Source organism: Formica exsecta, unplaced genomic scaffold (genome assembly GCF_003651465.1).
Source record: "Formica exsecta isolate Colony F162 unplaced genomic scaffold, ASM365146v1 scaffold451, whole genome shotgun sequence".
NCBI classification, from domain to species: domain Eukaryota; kingdom Metazoa; phylum Arthropoda; class Insecta; order Hymenoptera; family Formicidae; genus Formica; species Formica exsecta.
Genome location: NW_021851748.1, coordinates 564,613 through 582,965, shown reverse-complemented (window position 1 = coordinate 582,965; position 18,353 = coordinate 564,613). Strand labels below are relative to the sequence as shown.

Here is an 18,353-nt window from a genome sequence, read left to right as displayed (position 1 = left end):
TAATATTAATAATAATAATAATATTTTATGACAATCGTTGTATGTGATATCTTTTTGCAGATCGTAAATCTGTTAGTTATCTACGTCGTGAGATATGTATTGTATAAAGAAGACGCGTATATATATTTATTTGGTTGAGAATAGCTTTTACACGAACACTGTGACGTAGAATTTATAACAAAATTACTGAAGATATACTATGGAAAAGTCACACAAAATATATATATTGAGTGCAGTAGGTTAATGTTACTTTCGTGTTTCAGTAAGAAAGAAACACGAGAAAAGTTTTATCAGGCTTATACGTGTACAAAAGCGTAAGAGAGCCTGAGTCACGCGGTATGGTGTTGAGTGACAATCATGGATATGGTTTATTGCTCGTTTGAAGACATTACAATTACGTCATTAGTTCCCATTTTCGCTAATCTTATACACCGACGTATTTCAAATAAAATCACATGTTTTCGACATGTCACGTCACAATATCTTTAACAAAATGCGAATGTTAGTTTTATATCAATTTATTTCTACACAAAAAATCCGTAAAACGTTAATTTTTTTTTTTCTATTTTATACTACTTTTGCATAAAAAGTATCCCTTAAGGTTGCATGAAAAGTTAATCCTTCATTGAATTTGTAATGATTATCGGAACGCTATCAAATAAAAATCGACGCAACCGCGAATGAATTAAACTTTAACGTGTCTGGCTCGCGATATAATCAAATTGTTCCTCCACATGTGCGCACCGTGTCGCAAGGAATATTCATTAGATATTAGATCATAGATGCAAGACGGATTAACGCTTTCCCGACCCGGTCGATATCACTCGGTATCGAGTGAGACGCATGAACATTGTCAGCAATTTCGCTCGTTTGTTTAGAATTATTTATCTGGAGCTAGCTATGATAACGCTTAATCACGAGCAATATCACGTTTTTCATACGATATAAATAATCAGCGGTTGGTTACCATTATAGTAAATGATAGGTTCAAATAATATATGTAATAAGAACTGTATATATATTATTTTTAATTATTTTAAATATATTTTGACTTTCTTTTTCTCTCTCTCTCTCTCTTTGTTAAAAGTGTCATGTATATCGGATAATCGATTTTAGAACTACGTATATATGTGTATATAGCGTAATAACTCGTAGCTTGATTTTTCTGGAATGGTTTTTTTTTTTTTTAAATGGGTCGTTTATCGTGCCACTTTTTACCATAATTATCCACGATCTGTATGAAAGAATTATATTTATTTACACAGCTAATCCGTGACATAGAACAATTTCGCGCGGTTTTGTTTTAGTTCGGAGAGAGAGAGATGCTCTTCTATTTAACTTATTATATATAGATTTAAATGTAGAGGGGGGGGAAGGGTTACAGCTAATATTAGATGGCTTAGATTGTCACACACACACACATGTATTATGTACAATTTATCAACAGAGTATCCCGCTATTTGCATATCTAAATGAAATAATAGTGTATGCACTTGTAAATATATACGACAATCAGAATGCATCGATAAGTATTGCTAACCGCTTGGCATCGCGAATTATTTTCGCGCTAGTGGTTTGCCAACCTGCGATCTATTTTCGCATATCCGAAGGCATTACCCGTAGATTCAGCGGAGTTTGCGGAAAGTTATGAAAGACGTATTTCTTGGAAACTTACGGGGGCATCAGGCGACGTATACCTTTTCAATGAAACTTGGGTGAAAAGCCTCCCGAGAGGGAGTTGTACGTATTCCTGAGGAAAATTTTCGAGGCAAGAAGTTGCGAATTTTTCCTGCGGATCAACACTCTTCAGCCGCTGACTGGATACATAATCTCGTCCGTCATGGGTCGTCGCGATGGTATACGGCATGCGAGAGAGAAACTTAACCTCGGGAAGATAACGTCTTCTAAGTCTACGTCTGGTAAGTTTCTCGCACGCTCGCGACAATGAAAATCGCACGAGACAATATACGCAATAGAAAGATGACTAAATGGCGAGTTAGAGCGATCTTTGCGCTAATTATACACTCGTACAAAGGCGCAAGAAGAATCATGAGTCACATTTATACACAAACGTCCGTGAAACGCACTAAAAGTGCAACTATACGATGCCTATCGAGAGCACAATGCTTACCCGCGTACAGTATCGATTTTATTTAACATTATTTTTAGCAGAGATTATATCTATCTGTATCGTATTATTAATTATTTATTCAATGTCACTTGCCAAATAATTATTTCAGCTTAATTTATGAATTTATAAATCTTTCTGCGTTATACAGATAAATTTTATTTTACACTATTATAAATAGTTATTTAATTTACGTTATTAATTTATTATCACACCTTCACTTGTTGAATTCGGTCAATATGTACATTGCAAATAAAACGACTACGATCAACTACGAACAGAACGACACGCTAGGTTCAGATAGATTGAAGGTTTATCCACTTATTCACGCGACTTTTTCCCCTCTGGTTCTTCTTCGATGATAAGTTTGTCCGACGATATCATTACGAAAGAAAGTCTCGTTCGTCGTAATGATAAAATCATGAAAACACGATAACAAGAAATGTCGTATCAAAACACTAGATATATCTCGATTCGACGATATCTACGAATTGCATCCTTTTATGATATCAAATAAACCGATAGGAGCGAAAATAGTTTTGAACTTTTTAACCGACAGCACGAATATCTAGATTCGTCTAACTTTAGCAAAGATATACCTGAGTATACAGTTTTCACATGGACCGAAGAAAAGCATCCGGAGCCTTCTACCGAGGGATACCGAGTCGAACCGAACAGATCCGATTTGCTCGCAGCTTCTCTTTGTCCCTGATCTTACCACCCGCCTGTCTCTCTGTCCCAATTGACAATATATTCTCTACATGCAGGTATATTTTTAGATTCCAGATTTCCTGAGGTTTATAATTTAGATATATGATTTTCAAAGTGTAATATCGCCCCAAATGCATACATACATACGTATCGTAACGATGACGCGTTCCATTATAATTACTTAACCATATGCTTAGCCGAGAGATATCTGCCGCTAATCTTGTTTCCGATTACGCAATTTCTGACGAATAATGTAAATTCGCGTTATTATCTAACGTGGAAATCTTTATCTTGAATAGACGCAAATTGGCAGATGATACGTCAATCATCCAACTTTTGCGTCGGTTATTTCTTATAATGATTTATAGACACAATGCATTTGGTAATTTTAAAAATTATAACCCCGGTTCCCGTACTTATCTCTGTCAATTTTCTCAGAGATTTCATAACAAACTATTTCACAATGAAATAATAACGACCGGCTATGTGCAGAATTCCTGTGTAGGTGCGAAATTATTGCTCCCGGAACTCCGACGCAAGAAGCTCGTTGCCCACTAACGATATATTAGGCTTAAAAGTTAAATCGCTCTACAGTTATGCGTATAACTCTCCGAAATGGAGCAAATTACTGAATAACAGATTATATCGATCTACCTTTATCCATATAGAGATGTAATTTTATCTAATAATGATGAAAATTTTACTAACGAATTTATCTAAACTTAATTAATGAGATCAATAATAAAAGATAAAAAATGATACGACAATCAATTCGAATATATTTATCAATGTGAAGATAAAAAGAAGAAGGAAAAAAGTACATCTCTCGTGAATTATTTTACATTTATTAAGTATGAATATATATTTAAATTTTCTAAATAAATTCATATTCGAAATATCAAATTTAATATTCAAATTTATTTAAATATTGAATAATTCATTTATTATAGATATCGAATTATTTTAAGCTTCTCTTATTTTTTCAGCATTTAACGTTCTAAAAGATATCCTTTTATTAAAGATCTATGAAAGACAGACATACTCTATCTCAAGTTTAATCTCGACAGAAACAATAGTATTAATATGTAAGGATTATTAGCCACGCGCACGAATGTAGGTCGTACCTTGATGAGGATTTCTCGCGGCGTCATTCACGCATTATGATAATTTTACATTCGTTGCTCTTCAATTATTCATGAAGCTCCTTCTGACAACGGATCTCTTTCGTGTTTAGATATCTCTTCTTCGCCAAAACTTTTACATCGGTCTTCTCAGTTAATCCGTTCTTGAAATTACACGCGAATTCTCGAGATTTTGCATACAACGGATATCTTTATGCTAAACGGAGAACATATATATATATATATTTGTCCTTGTGCATCAGTCGAACTCACGTAACCTCTGGTTACGATCGATGTGCTATCAACACAGCTGCCTGAAGATAGCGCAGTTATTTGCCCGATTTGATACGTATATATGTATGTATATGTACGTAAAATACATTTCCGTAGAAATATAAAAAGAAATGCAATTTCATCTCACAAAAGATCTCGTAAAGACATGACATCGATGTCTTATATAAAATATGCGACGAATTATATTTCACATTTTATTTAACAACATAATTTCGTATTATTTACCCGTCTTAAATTAACAAGAATTATTAATTATCCATAAATTAATATTAATTTTGCGATAACGAAGTATCAGATCGATCGAGATAAAATAAAGATATGAAGGGAAAAATTTAAAAAGAAAATTGGAGTAAAACTATTCCGTTTCCGATGAAGGCTCTTTGTTTTCTCGCATGATTCACTGACCTTCGCGAGGATTTCTTTAGCCTCTCAATGCGTTGCCCATGTTCATTGAGTTGCGATAGACCAATTAAAATGCAGAAGAGGTAACAAATCATGTGCTGTACAAGGTAGGAATTTGCATGTGCAACATAACATTAATCTATATTTAATATGCATACGTAATTAATCGACTGTAAAATTGAACGATTTTGCATGCAATTATTAGTTCTCGCCAACAAATTCAAAGTCCGCAGGATTGTGCTGTTTGTGCGAAGCACGTTTGAGGATATAACACAGTGTTATTGCATTCGTGACACAATTATCTGTCCCGTTATATTTATTGAAATTATGATTAGTCCACTATATTTAATACATTTCAACTTTATTAATGACTCTTCGGAGAATCGTGCTAAGATAACTGATATACTTCAATACCAAGTAACACTTTAATTTTAATATTAACGTGACACACACAGGAAACGCTATTATCAAGGCACATTACCATCACGCTGTTCGTTTTTTTTCTTAATTAGATGCGTCGCGACACATTTGTCATCGTAAGCCATATCACCTCATTCATCGTCCATCACCCATATGCATCCAAGAACTTGCACGCACCTGCGTCCATAACCCGCACTTACGGAATATGAAAACATTCGATTTTTTCGAAAGATGTAAAAAGTATATTTACTCGATATTTATTTTTCTAATCGCCCGATAATTTATCGATGTTGATAAATATTAAAGAATCGTTAATACCGAGAGTAATGAAGAGACAACTTCGTAACCGGCAAAATATTCCGCGCGTTGTCAATAAATATTGACAATTCAGGTCACATTTTCACATATTATGATGAAATGATAGAACAAACTTTCTCGGAGCCATATGTCTCACTGACGTGAATTGAATAATAATATCAGACGTGTGGAAATTAACATCCATTTATTAATACGTATATCGACAATGAATAACGGGAGACACATTGTCACTCGCGTTTTCTTAAGAATGATGAAGAATATAAAAAAAGACACCAAGCCATGCATATCCGCAAAGCAGAAAAAAGATCTCCATCATTATGCAACCGGTCCGAACCGTAAACCGTCACAATCTGCGTAACGATCGTGACACACCTGTAGGCGCAGCTTGGAACGGACGAGGAAAAAAAAAACCGTGCGAAGACTTGGAGCGTAGAAACGGCAACGATTCCGACGTCATCCGACTAGTCTGTTTCCTGCTTCGATATTAATTGAGAAGCGTCATCTTATCGTGGCCCGATGCTCGGGGAAAAGCGACGAGACCTAACACGCGCGTCTCTCTCTCTCTCTCTCTCTTTCTTTCTTTGAGTCATCCGAATAAATTCCCTTATCTCGATTAGATTATAACGAGCATGATGGCAACAGTAAACCGTTAGCATTCCAACGAAAAGGAATGGCAGGCAAAAACGCCATTATCGTGCCCCTTGAAGCGAATCCGTTCGCCATCGTTTTGCACCAAGGTCTCGACGTTTTGCAACTCGAGGTTGCAACTCGAGATCGGCACTGCATCATCGATCACTATTCACCGAATCGATGTATCGAACCGGTTAGATCTCTGCGCGAATCGGTCACCTCCCGGATCGTAAACATACCTTCACAGATCGGTCTTCTGGATCTTCTTCGATGCGCTTCAGCGGACTATCCACGAGCGAGGAGCTTTCCCTCTAGACAACAACGAGATCGCACGTGGTTCGATCTACGAGAGTAAAGGAACGTTTGCACGAGCCATCGGAATTCCAAAGTGAAAACGCGTTCGACTCCGTTTTTGCTGCGATGCAGAACTCGCGACGAGTCCGCTCGCACTCGAGCACGACACTAACTGTTGCCGACTCGGTGTGATTACCAGCAGGGTCTGGAGAACGGACTCTCTTGTGTGGCCGACTGGTTAACGATACTCAGTCGTGCAGTCATGCTTCATTCTTCGTTCATTCTCGCTCGCTCTTTCTCTCGCACGCTTTCCTCCCACTTCACGCATACTCTGCTCCAATACTCTTCTTCCTCCCCTCCTGGTCTCTCTTTGAGTCGCTCTCTTTGTTGTGTCGTTTTCCCCCTCTGGTTCTTCTTCGATGATAAGTTTGTCCGACGATATCATTACGAAAGAAAGTCTCGTTCGTCGTAATGATAAAATCATGAAAACACGATAACAAGAAATGTCGTATCAAAACACTAGATATATCTCGATTCGACGATATCTACGAATTGCATCCTTTTATGATATCAAATAAACCGATAGGAGCGAAAATAGTTTTGAACTTTTTAACCGACAGCACGAATATCTAGATTCGTCTAACTTTAGCAAAGATATACCTGAGTATACAGTTTTCACATGGACCGAAGAAAAGCATCCGGAGCCTTCTACCGAGGGATACCGAGTCGAACCGAACAGATCCGATTTGCTCGCAGCTTCTCTTTGTCCCTGATCTTACCACCCGCCTGTCTCTCTGTCCCAATTGACAATATATTCTCTACATGCAGGTATATTTTTAGATTCCAGATTTCCTGAGGTTTATAATTTAGATATATGATTTTCAAAGTGTAATATCGCCCCAAATGCATACATACATACGTATCGTAACGATGACGCGTTCCATTATAATTACTTAACCATATGCTTAGCCGAGAGATATCTGCCGCTAATCTTGTTTCCGATTACGCAATTTCTGACGAATAATGTAAATTCGCGTTATTATCTAACGTGGAAATCTTTATCTTGAATAGACGCAAATTGGCAGATGATACGTCAATCATCCAACTTTTGCGTCGGTTATTTCTTATAATGATTTATAGACACAATGCATTTGGTAATTTTAAAAATTATAACCCCGGTTCCCGTACTTATCTCTGTCAATTTTCTCAGAGATTTCATAACAAACTATTTCACAATGAAATAATAACGACCGGCTATGTGCAGAATTCCTGTGTAGGTGCGAAATTATTGCTCCCGGAACTCCGACGCAAGAAGCTCGTTGCCCACTAACGATATATTAGGCTTAAAAGTTAAATCGCTCTACAGTTATGCGTATAACTCTCCGAAATGGAGCAAATTACTGAATAACAGATTATATCGATCTACCTTTATCCATATAGAGATGTAATTTTATCTAATAATGATGAAAATTTTACTAACGAATTTATCTAAACTTAATTAATGAGATCAATAATAAAAGATAAAAAATGATACGACAATCAATTCGAATATATTTATCAATGTGAAGATAAAAAGAAGAAGGAAAAAAGTACATCTCTCGTGAATTATTTTACATTTATTAAGTATGAATATATATTTAAATTTTCTAAATAAATTCATATTCGAAATATCAAATTTAATATTCAAATTTATTTAAATATTGAATAATTCATTTATTATAGATATCGAATTATTTTAAGCTTCTCTTATTTTTTCAGCATTTAACGTTCTAAAAGATATCCTTTTATTAAAGATCTATGAAAGACAGACATACTCTATCTCAAGTTTAATCTCGACAGAAACAATAGTATTAATATGTAAGGATTATTAGCCACGCGCACGAATGTAGGTCGTACCTTGATGAGGATTTCTCGCGGCGTCATTCACGCATTATGATAATTTTACATTCGTTGCTCTTCAATTATTCATGAAGCTCCTTCTGACAACGGATCTCTTTCGTGTTTAGATATCTCTTCTTCGCCAAAACTTTTACATCGGTCTTCTCAGTTAATCCGTTCTTGAAATTACACGCGAATTCTCGAGATTTTGCATACAACGGATATCTTTATGCTAAACGGAGAACATATATATATATATATTTGTCCTTGTGCATCAGTCGAACTCACGTAACCTCTGGTTACGATCGATGTGCTATCAACACAGCTGCCTGAAGATAGCGCAGTTATTTGCCCGATTTGATACGTATATATGTATGTATATGTACGTAAAATACATTTCCGTAGAAATATAAAAAGAAATGCAATTTCATCTCACAAAAGATCTCGTAAAGACATGACATCGATGTCTTATATAAAATATGCGACGAATTATATTTCACATTTTATTTAACAACATAATTTCGTATTATTTACCCGTCTTAAATTAACAAGAATTATTAATTATCCATAAATTAATATTAATTTTGCGATAACGAAGTATCAGATCGATCGAGATAAAATAAAGATATGAAGGGAAAAATTTAAAAAGAAAATTGGAGTAAAACTATTCCGTTTCCGATGAAGGCTCTTTGTTTTCTCGCATGATTCACTGACCTTCGCGAGGATTTCTTTAGCCTCTCAATGCGTTGCCCATGTTCATTGAGTTGCGATAGACCAATTAAAATGCAGAAGAGGTAACAAATCATGTGCTGTACAAGGTAGGAATTTGCATGTGCAACATAACATTAATCTATATTTAATATGCATACGTAATTAATCGACTGTAAAATTGAACGATTTTGCATGCAATTATTAGTTCTCGCCAACAAATTCAAAGTCCGCAGGATTGTGCTGTTTGTGCGAAGCACGTTTGAGGATATAACACAGTGTTATTGCATTCGTGACACAATTATCTGTCGCGTTATAATTATTGAAATTATGATTGGTCCACTATATTTAATACATTTCAACTTTATTAATGACTCTTCGGAGAATCGTGCTAAGATAACTGATATACTTCAATACCAAGTAACACTTTAATTTTAATATTAACGTGACACACACAGGAAACGCTATTATCAAGGCACATTACCATCACGCTGTTCGTTTTTTTTCTTAATTAGATGCGTCGCGACACATTTGTCATCGTAAGCCATATCACCTCATTCATCGTCCATCACCCATATGCATCCAAGAACTTGCACGCACCTGCGTCCATAACCCGCACTTACGGAATATGAAAACATTCGATTTTTTCGAAAGATGTAAAAAGTATATTTACTCGATATTTATTTTTCTAATCGCCCGATAATTTATCGATGTTGATAAATATTAAAGAATCGTTAATACCGAGAGTAATGAAGAGACAACTTCGTAACCGGCAAAATATTCCGCGCGTTGTCAATAAATATTGACAATTCAGGTCACATTTTCACATATTATGATGAAATGATAGAACAAACTTTCTCGGAGCCATATGTCTCACTGACGTGAATTGAATAATAATATCAGACGTGTGGAAATTAACATCCATTTATTAATACGTATATCGACAATGAATAACGGGAGACACATTGTCACTCGCGTTTTCTTAAGAATGATGAAGAATATAAAAAAAGACACCAAGCCATGCATATCCGCAAAGCAGAAAAAAGATCTCCATCATTATGCAACCGGTCCGAACCGTAAACCGTCACAATCTGCGTAACGATCGTGACACACCTGTAGGCGCAGCTTGGAACGGACGAGGAAAAAAAAAACCGTGCGAAGACTTGGAGCGTAGAAACGGCAACGATTCCGACGTCATCCGACTAGTCTGTTTCCTGCTTCGATATTAATTGAGAAGCGTCATCTTATCGTGGCCCGATGCTCGGGGAAAAGCGACGAGACCTAACACGCGCGTCTCTCTCTCTCTCTCTCTCTTTCTTTCTTTGAGTCATCCGAATAAATTCCCTTATCTCGATTAGATTATAACGAGCATGATGGCAACAGTAAACCGTTAGCATTCCAACGAAAAGGAATGGCAGGCAAAAACGCCATTATCGTGCCTCCTGAAGCGAATCCGTTCGCCATCGTTTTGCACCAAGGTCTCGACGTTTTGCAACTCGAGGTTGCAACTCGAGATCGGCACTGCATCATCGATCACTATTCACCGAATCGATGTATCGAACCGGTTAGATCTCTGCGCGAATCGGTCACCTCCCGGATCGTAAACATACCTTCACAGATCGGTCTTCTGGATCTTCTTCGATGCGCTTCAGCGGACTATCCACGAGCGAGGAGCTTTCCCTCTAGACAACAACGAGATCGCACGTGGTTCGATCTACGAGAGTAAAGGAACGTTTGCACGAGCCATCGGAATTCCAAAGTGAAAACGCGTTCGACTCCGTTTTTGCTGCGATGCAGAACTCGCGACGAGTCCGCTCGCACTCGAGCACGACACTAACTGTTGCCGACTCGGTGTGATTACCAGCAGGGTCTGGAGAACGGACTCTCTTGTGTGGCCGACTGGTTAACGATACTCAGTCGTGCAGTCATGCTTCATTCTTCGTTCATTCTCGCTCGCTCTTTCTCTCGCACGCTTTCCTCCCACTTCACGCATACTCTGCTCCAATACTCTTCTTCCTCCCCTCCTGGTCTCTCTTTGAGTCGCTCTCTTTGTTGTGTCGTCCATCCGTCACGCACACATTCCTTCTCTCTCTACCTCTCTCTATCTCTTTCTCTTGCCTGTCTTGACTTTTCTGCCTTTTCTCTATCTCTCCCAGCTGCATCTCGCTTTCTATCCGTGTCTACTCATTGGCTACGTCGTCTCTTTTGGATCTCATGGTATATCTCTTTCGAGTCGAGGAGTATACGAATTATCTGCAACTGTCGAGTCGAGTTTCGGTTTCATCAAGGTCCTCACGATACAAACACTAACGAGTACGTTACACTAATCATCGCGATAACTTTGTTAACCAACTTGTCGAGGGCAATTTCGGGCATCGCACGATACCTTATCAATCTCTGGCCTGGCCGATGTAAACGGCTTATGCTACGCGCGCAGTTAGTTAATTGTTTGCCCTATAATTTTATGTTGTTGCAAGCAAATTACACGCATAACAATTTAAAAATTGCTCGCTCTCTCTTTCTCTCTTTCCTCCGTCTTTTTGACGTCTTTGACAAGACAACTGCGATTTCTACTAAGTTACATTCTCCAGCGATTTAAAGCGAATTAATAAGATCTCGCGCAACGTTCCAAAGCAACTATCGTTTCTTTTTATGTAAGATTTTAATTTCCCTTCGAAGAAATTGGAGTCGACTTTTGTCCGGCAAAAATCACCGGGCAAGAAGTTGTAATTACGGAGCTATTTACCATCGAGAAGTTAAGGATTCTCAGCTTTTGCGAGAGAGTGTAAATAGATAATAGAACTTTATCTTTTGACCGATTTTAAACGGATTTGATTCAAAATTTTATTTTATAGTTAAAATATTCTCAATGCTAAAAGCATTTAAAAATTGCAACAATCACCGATTGCGCCGTCAATTTATCGTCGAGGAAAAATCGATTCCCTAGAGTAAACTGACGTCGCTGAACTCTTGTCATTATATTTTTATGCCGCGACTAGCATGGACAGTACGTTGTAATGTCGCGCATTAAACATGTCGTGCGTGCCAACCAGCGTTTTGAGAGAGATTTGTATGCGTATACTCTCTACACATGTATATATTCATACACGTAGAACATGCAAACATTTATTACACGCGTAATTGAAATAGGTGAATAATAAAAAGCAACGGTATAACATCTACTTGTTTTTCCCTGCTAAATATTTGTTTTGTTATTGTATAATATTATTGTATGCGCACGTATAATTAACCAACGCTCTACGGAAATTCAGGTAGCAATCTGAACCTCCCGCGTTTCCCTTTTGTTTAATATCGGTTAAACGAGACCGTGTCGAGTGCATTTCAGCGAAGCGCTCCGACGAGCTCTTTGCGCGCTAATAAAACATAACGATTCTCAGTCGCTCGGCACTCTCTTGCTTCGTAAGAAACGAATGCTCTGTATCGTTCTGCGCTCCCCGACTAGAGAATGCCTTTGAACGCGGAATTGTCCGCGCAAAAAAAAAAAAAACAAAAAAGAAACCCCGTAGCGCCTTGTGCATATTTCAGGGACGCTCTTTGAAAAGACAGAGTAATTAGACTGCGCCGGTAATCCCACTGGGAGTGAACTATTGAAAAACTGATTACCTTCAGGGCGACCGAAAGAACGGACGAGGTCCCATGATAAAGGAATTTTCCCGTAGGAAAGTTCTTTGCGCGAAATCTCTCTCGTATTGGCGGAGACTCGAACTGATAATAACCGCGATCGAAAGCGATCGATATAATGATAGTACCGGAGGAAGACGCAGATATATATGCTCCCGCATTCGCGGGAACGCGTGACATAATCGGTCCACATCTCACGTATTTTTTACCGGTTCGCACCCTCTCGCTCGTCGGGCGCTGCGTTATCTTACGGCGGTCTCGACGCTCCTGCGTTTCGCGTTCGCTTGTATTCCATCGGACAATATCGTCGTTGCGGCCAGTTGAAAAATAGCGGTCGTTGCACCGTGAATTTTTTATGCGACGCGGACGAGCCCGGCATGCACGCGACATGTCTGGGCGATGCGTTTTACGGATAACTCGTAACGTGTATGTACGTTGAATAATAGCTGCGCGCGGAGAAATTCCGTGCTTCGATTCGTGCGGTTACCCCGCACCGCGTGAGACGCTCATATCGGTATGCGTATTAGTAATGATACCGGTAATTGTACGACGTCAGAGAGCGCAGAGGGAACGCAATTGCAAGCTCAGCTGCTTTGCAACGGCGCGATCGCGCGCCGGGCGCAGCAAGGATAACTATGTTCTACTAATGACATTATCTTCTGTCATTGGACCGCGTCATTTATCGCCGGTTCTGCAATCGACTGCAATTATAAAGGACATTCGCTCTGTAAACAACCTGCTATCGGCCTGCAAAAATCATTAGATAGTGTGATAGTAACATACTTCCTGTTATTGGAGCTTCATCGATAATGAACCTTTGTGTTTCGTAATCTCTCCCTCTCCCTTCATTTTCGCTCTTTCTCAGATAAATTTATATCCATATATTTAATTTAATAATATTTTTTAATGTATACGATACATTTATCAAAACTTTGATAAATTAAATGTTGTACTTTTAATTTTAACTTATTTTTATAATAAACGCGAAAAAAGATACTATACATAAAAAATTTCTCGAAACTAATAACATGAAAGATTAAAGTATTAAGCGATGTTTCTCTTAATTTCAATTAACTACAGATACTAATTCTAAGGAAAAATAATCGATCTTTTTATATTTCGATGAGTAATGCGACGATAAGATAACGAATAAGTTTGCATAAGACTACGTATAATACGAGTGCAGTTTCAAGATACGACACTGTAATTCTCACGAAAGGAGCGCCAACTCTCTATCTAGGCGTTTTATAATTCATCGTAAAATATATTTCTTTAAGAGCCCTTCGCTCGCGGAATCACCTAAATATTTAGTTACGAAACGTTGAGTTAAATTTTTCGAGTCGGCGAAAATTTTTCTTGACAAACTCCGAACGGGCTTAACTTGTGTCCCCGTGGAGATGGTGATGGACGTCCATCCAGAATCCAGACGCTAAGGACGCTCCATATTCTCATATCTTTTTTATGTCAGATTATTGTAAGTGCCTTAAAAATCGTGGCGACCGTTACAAGGACCACCCTGTATATCCAATTAGGAACAAAAATTAGAATCGTACAACTATATATATATATATTCTATGCGATTTTCGTACAAGGAGCTTTCTATATTTGATAGAAATATAAATGCATATGTATAGTTGTGCGATTCTAATAGCATTTTCGTTTCTAATCAGGTCGAATTATCCGCAATTAATTATTATCTCTATTTCTAGCGAAAATCGCATAGAATGTTATAAAATTATTATAAACTAAAAAGCCAAGAATATTTCTACGTATAAAAACGCTTTTTATATTAATATAAAATTTTCCCTCGCTAGAAATAGAGACAATAATTGATCGCGGATAATTCGACCCGATTAGGAACGAAAACGCTATTAGAATCGCACGACTGCGTTTAACGTTAAATGCTGCGGTGGTTTAGGCGAGCCCGGGTTGACCTCGGATGGTGTGTTCGCTAGATATACGAGAGGTCGTACTTGAGCACGCACGCGTAACGGCTCTGGACGAGCACCCCGAAAACGACGTTAAGCCAGTCGCACGCGGTGCATGGCGTCCGGCGCTGATATATGCAGGGGGGTTGAGGGAACGGGGGAGGGAGGGTGATTCTCGCACACAGACTCTCGTGGCCGCGAGATAATTCGCCACAGATAGGAGCTCCTGAAAAATTTAAACCCGCATTAAATTAAGAGCGCGCGTCGCGACGCCACTCCGCTCGTTCCGGCTGTACAAAGTCGGGAACTCCTGGTGAAACACGCCCACACCGTGACGAATTAAACCATTCAATTAGAGCCGCACGAAATACGCTCTTTTGGGATGCTCCCCGAACGCGTGTCACGTCCCTGATAATAAACACGCGCGTTGGACACGCTTCCATTGTTCGTCTCTACAAACACGCTCGATAAATCGCGGATCGGCGAACGAAAGTCTATTTTGAGCGATCTTTGTAAAATTTGGAATAAAATTTGCGATGAGAGATGTCATGTATAATTTTAGATGTCGACAAATATATTTTAAATACGGCGCCGAGAGAGAGAGAGAGAGAGAGAGAGAGAGCAAGTTTACATTATGCTACCGTGTCGGATTTTGATTATTGTATATATGTATATATATCTCGTGTACAATCGAATTATTTTTTTAAAATTTATTTTGTTTTCGTATCTGCTTCATCTGGTTGCTTATAATTTATTAAATTTCGCGCATTCGTACACGATAACTTAATAATGTACACATTTGAATAAGAATTATTTAAATCACCGTTTTCGGAATCAAATATTGTTATCTATGCAATACGTAAGTAATTGAAATATCGAATTATGGATTAGTTATTAATCATTAAGTCTCTTTCGTATTAAAAATAAAATATATTGTATGACACAGATATAATTCTAATTCGACAAATTTCCATGTTATGCTACGTATCACATTACACACCTTGCGAATCCTCTTGCGAATTCTGTCACGAATTCTGCAGATCGTCTAAAATGGAGTTAATGTAATTTCGCGCGGATGTAACTTTTATTTCAAATGCAACTTGCGTATCCCGCGTGTAATTTCATCGTTTGTAACGTGCAAACTTCTCCTTCGGATCGTTATTTTCTAGTCCTATTTTCTCTATCTCTATCTCTCTCTCTCTCTCTCTTTTCTACGTTAAAAACTTTCGCGACGAAACTTACGTTTGTCGATTTGCGGCACTGCCTCCGATGTAATATCGTGCGTTTCATAACGTCGTTCGCGCAATGCATGATGACAATCGCAGATTCCGCGATTACACGACCGCGCCCGTTACCTTGCCTCACCGGGGCATCGAATATGATAGAAAATGAAAAAAAAAAATTATTGACTTTCCGAGAAAGATATGCGACAGATAATTCCACGAAAGTCGATATACACATTTCGCAGAAACGAGACAACATATAAAATATTAATCTTCGAGTTTTTTTTTTTTTTTTTCTTTTCTTCGTCAATGAAATCCAGCACAAGGCTGAAAATGACACGTTATTCTTTTCCGTATCATATGAAAACGGGGGGTAGGGGGGAGGGGGAAGGCAGAGAGGCAAGAAGAAACAGGGAATTGTCGCGTATTGCCGCGCATATTTTATACGGAGCTTTAGCGTGGTCATGTAAAATGCAGCTTTAAATGTAACACGCTTTATTAGCTCGACATATATTTCGTGTACACAATAATTGAGCGTAACTTATTCATACGGGCGATGTTTATAAGCGCGAGCTCGACGGTAATTCGTCGCTTTTACGCCAATCGCGACCGAAAGATGATCGGAATGAATATTCACGAGCTTTTCGCGCGCGCGTCAGCTCGGCGACCGGCTTTCTGGAACGATCATGGAATCATCGAACGTTTATTTTCCTACCTCGTTATTTTTTCGCAGGGGAAGAAAGGAAAAAGACCGGGATGGGAAGGGGGAAGGAGGGGGGGGGGGCATTATCGCAATTAATCAAACGTCGTATCGATCGTGTCGCTGACGCGCGCAAATTGCGGTGCGATTATCTCCGCTAGCGAGTTTTTTGATTCGCTCCGCGGAATCTGTGGTGCCATCCTTTATCCGGCGATAGAAATATTTCGCGCGCGATACATATATTTTTATCCGGTGTTGTATGTTGTAGAAGGCGCCAGGTATACGTTACCTGCGCGCCAGGTGCAAGAAGATGCAGGTGAGCCCGAAAGCCGAACGTTGTACTTGGCAAGCGCGGTTTATCGGGAACACGGTTTTTCTCGTGCTCGTGCGCTTTGCTGATGACCAGTTCACCCAGTTTTCTTCGGCGCATGCGATAGCTTAGACATAGTAGAGGTATGAATGTGACGGGGAACACACATGCAAACAATACGTATATAATACATAAGTGCCTTCGGCAGATTCGATCGCCCAATATTTTATATGTCACATTACAAAATATGATGTCAAGAAATAAATTGAATCTTGAATCTTTTTCATCGTGTCCTATCTTTGTCATAATTATAGATCTTTATAAAAATATACAGAGAATATAATTTTTATATAAATATTATAATCTCCTTGATAATTTTTCGAAGTAGAAAAATCGCGAGAGAAAAAATTTTTGAATATATCTCAATCGATTGAGCCAAAAATTCAAATTCTCTTTTTAATAGACCAAGGTTCTGGAATAATAAGATTTTCTATGAGAATAAAATTTAAATAACGCATCGAGCATAAAGTATTTTACCATGCATAGAAATTGGCAAATTTCATGCGAATTTATTGACAGTGTCAAATTGCTTTGCCCGATGCGTCTTGAAAATTTGCCGAGAATATTGTTCGAGGGGAAGAGGCGGCAGAGGCGACATGCAGTCCCTGGGACTTACTCTCCTCCGAAATCGTCTCCATGACGGAACCTCGGGCAGAGGTCCAACGTGTTCGTAAGATTTTCTTTACGACAACGGCATGCGAATATTTCGCGCGTCCGTTTCGCGCACGACGCACCGCGTATTCATCAACATCTGTCGCGATACTCGCGATTTATCATCGTCGCGATTCACAAGCGTCTACGAGATACCAAGACGCGTCCCATTTTCCGCCACCGCGCATCAATATCGGCCCGAGTCAAAGGTCAAAGTGGAAATATGCGAGGAGTAATTCCGACTTGAGTTATTGGATTCTCTTCGCGGGATACCACTGCACCCCCACACACGCGCTCGTATAAGAGCGACGTCTTTGCCAGAGGAGAGATTTCTCACGGAAGGTCGGAATACATTACACGCATTAATGCGTTTCCATTAAGATTGTCGATTGTCGAAGAGTTTGCGTCTCGGTGTGCATCGTTTTACATCGTCCTACAGAGAACATACTTCGAGGAAATTAATTATTAGCATAACGAACGCGAAGGGTAAATTGCATATTCGCGTTTAGTCGATCACCGCTGAATATCACTCGGGGCGGTCGACGATATCGGGAAGGATAAACGAGCGTGGAAAATTAACTCTCTCCTCGAATATCTCGTAGCAATCTGAGTACCTATAAAAGATCGACCAGCACCAAATTTTATCGGATTATTTCGAAAATTCGCGACAACAATTATACATAAAGATTAAATCCGCGCACGCGAATATTCTAGGAGGAAGACACCGTGACAGCGGAATAATGTCGCCGCTGGTCCTTGAAACTGGCATCGAAATTTTCGCGAATTTTCACGGCGACAAAAACTTGACTCGAGCGGAATTCGCGAGACGAAAATTTTTTCACTCGCCGCCCCGATGGTAGAATCGTCCGAACTGTCGGCGACGACCCTCATCCTTTCTCGAATCCCCGACGCCGCTCAGGTTTTCACCGTCGCCA

General features: G+C 38.9%; 1 protein-coding gene across 6 annotated transcripts in view; it reads right to left on the bottom strand.

Moving 5' to 3' along the window:
- LOC115240820 (choline transporter-like protein 1) overlaps positions 1-17,420 on the bottom strand; it is a 30,677-nt gene extending 13,257 nt beyond the window's left edge. The window contains exon 1 of one of the 6 annotated variants that reach the window (XM_029816197.1): positions 17,384-17,420. In XM_029816197.1, coding sequence (XP_029672057.1) covers positions 17,384-17,405 — 22 coding nt within the window. In that variant the 5' untranslated portion in view covers positions 17,406-17,420. Of the gene's footprint in view, positions 1-1,675; positions 2,262-2,343; positions 2,697-5,137; positions 5,760-6,263; positions 6,645-17,383 lie in introns of those variants that run through there. The other 5 variants (XM_029816198.1, XM_029816196.1, XM_029816200.1 and 2 more) reach the window with 5 other exon arrangements.
- Between the last annotated feature and the right edge of the window lie 933 nt (positions 17,421-18,353).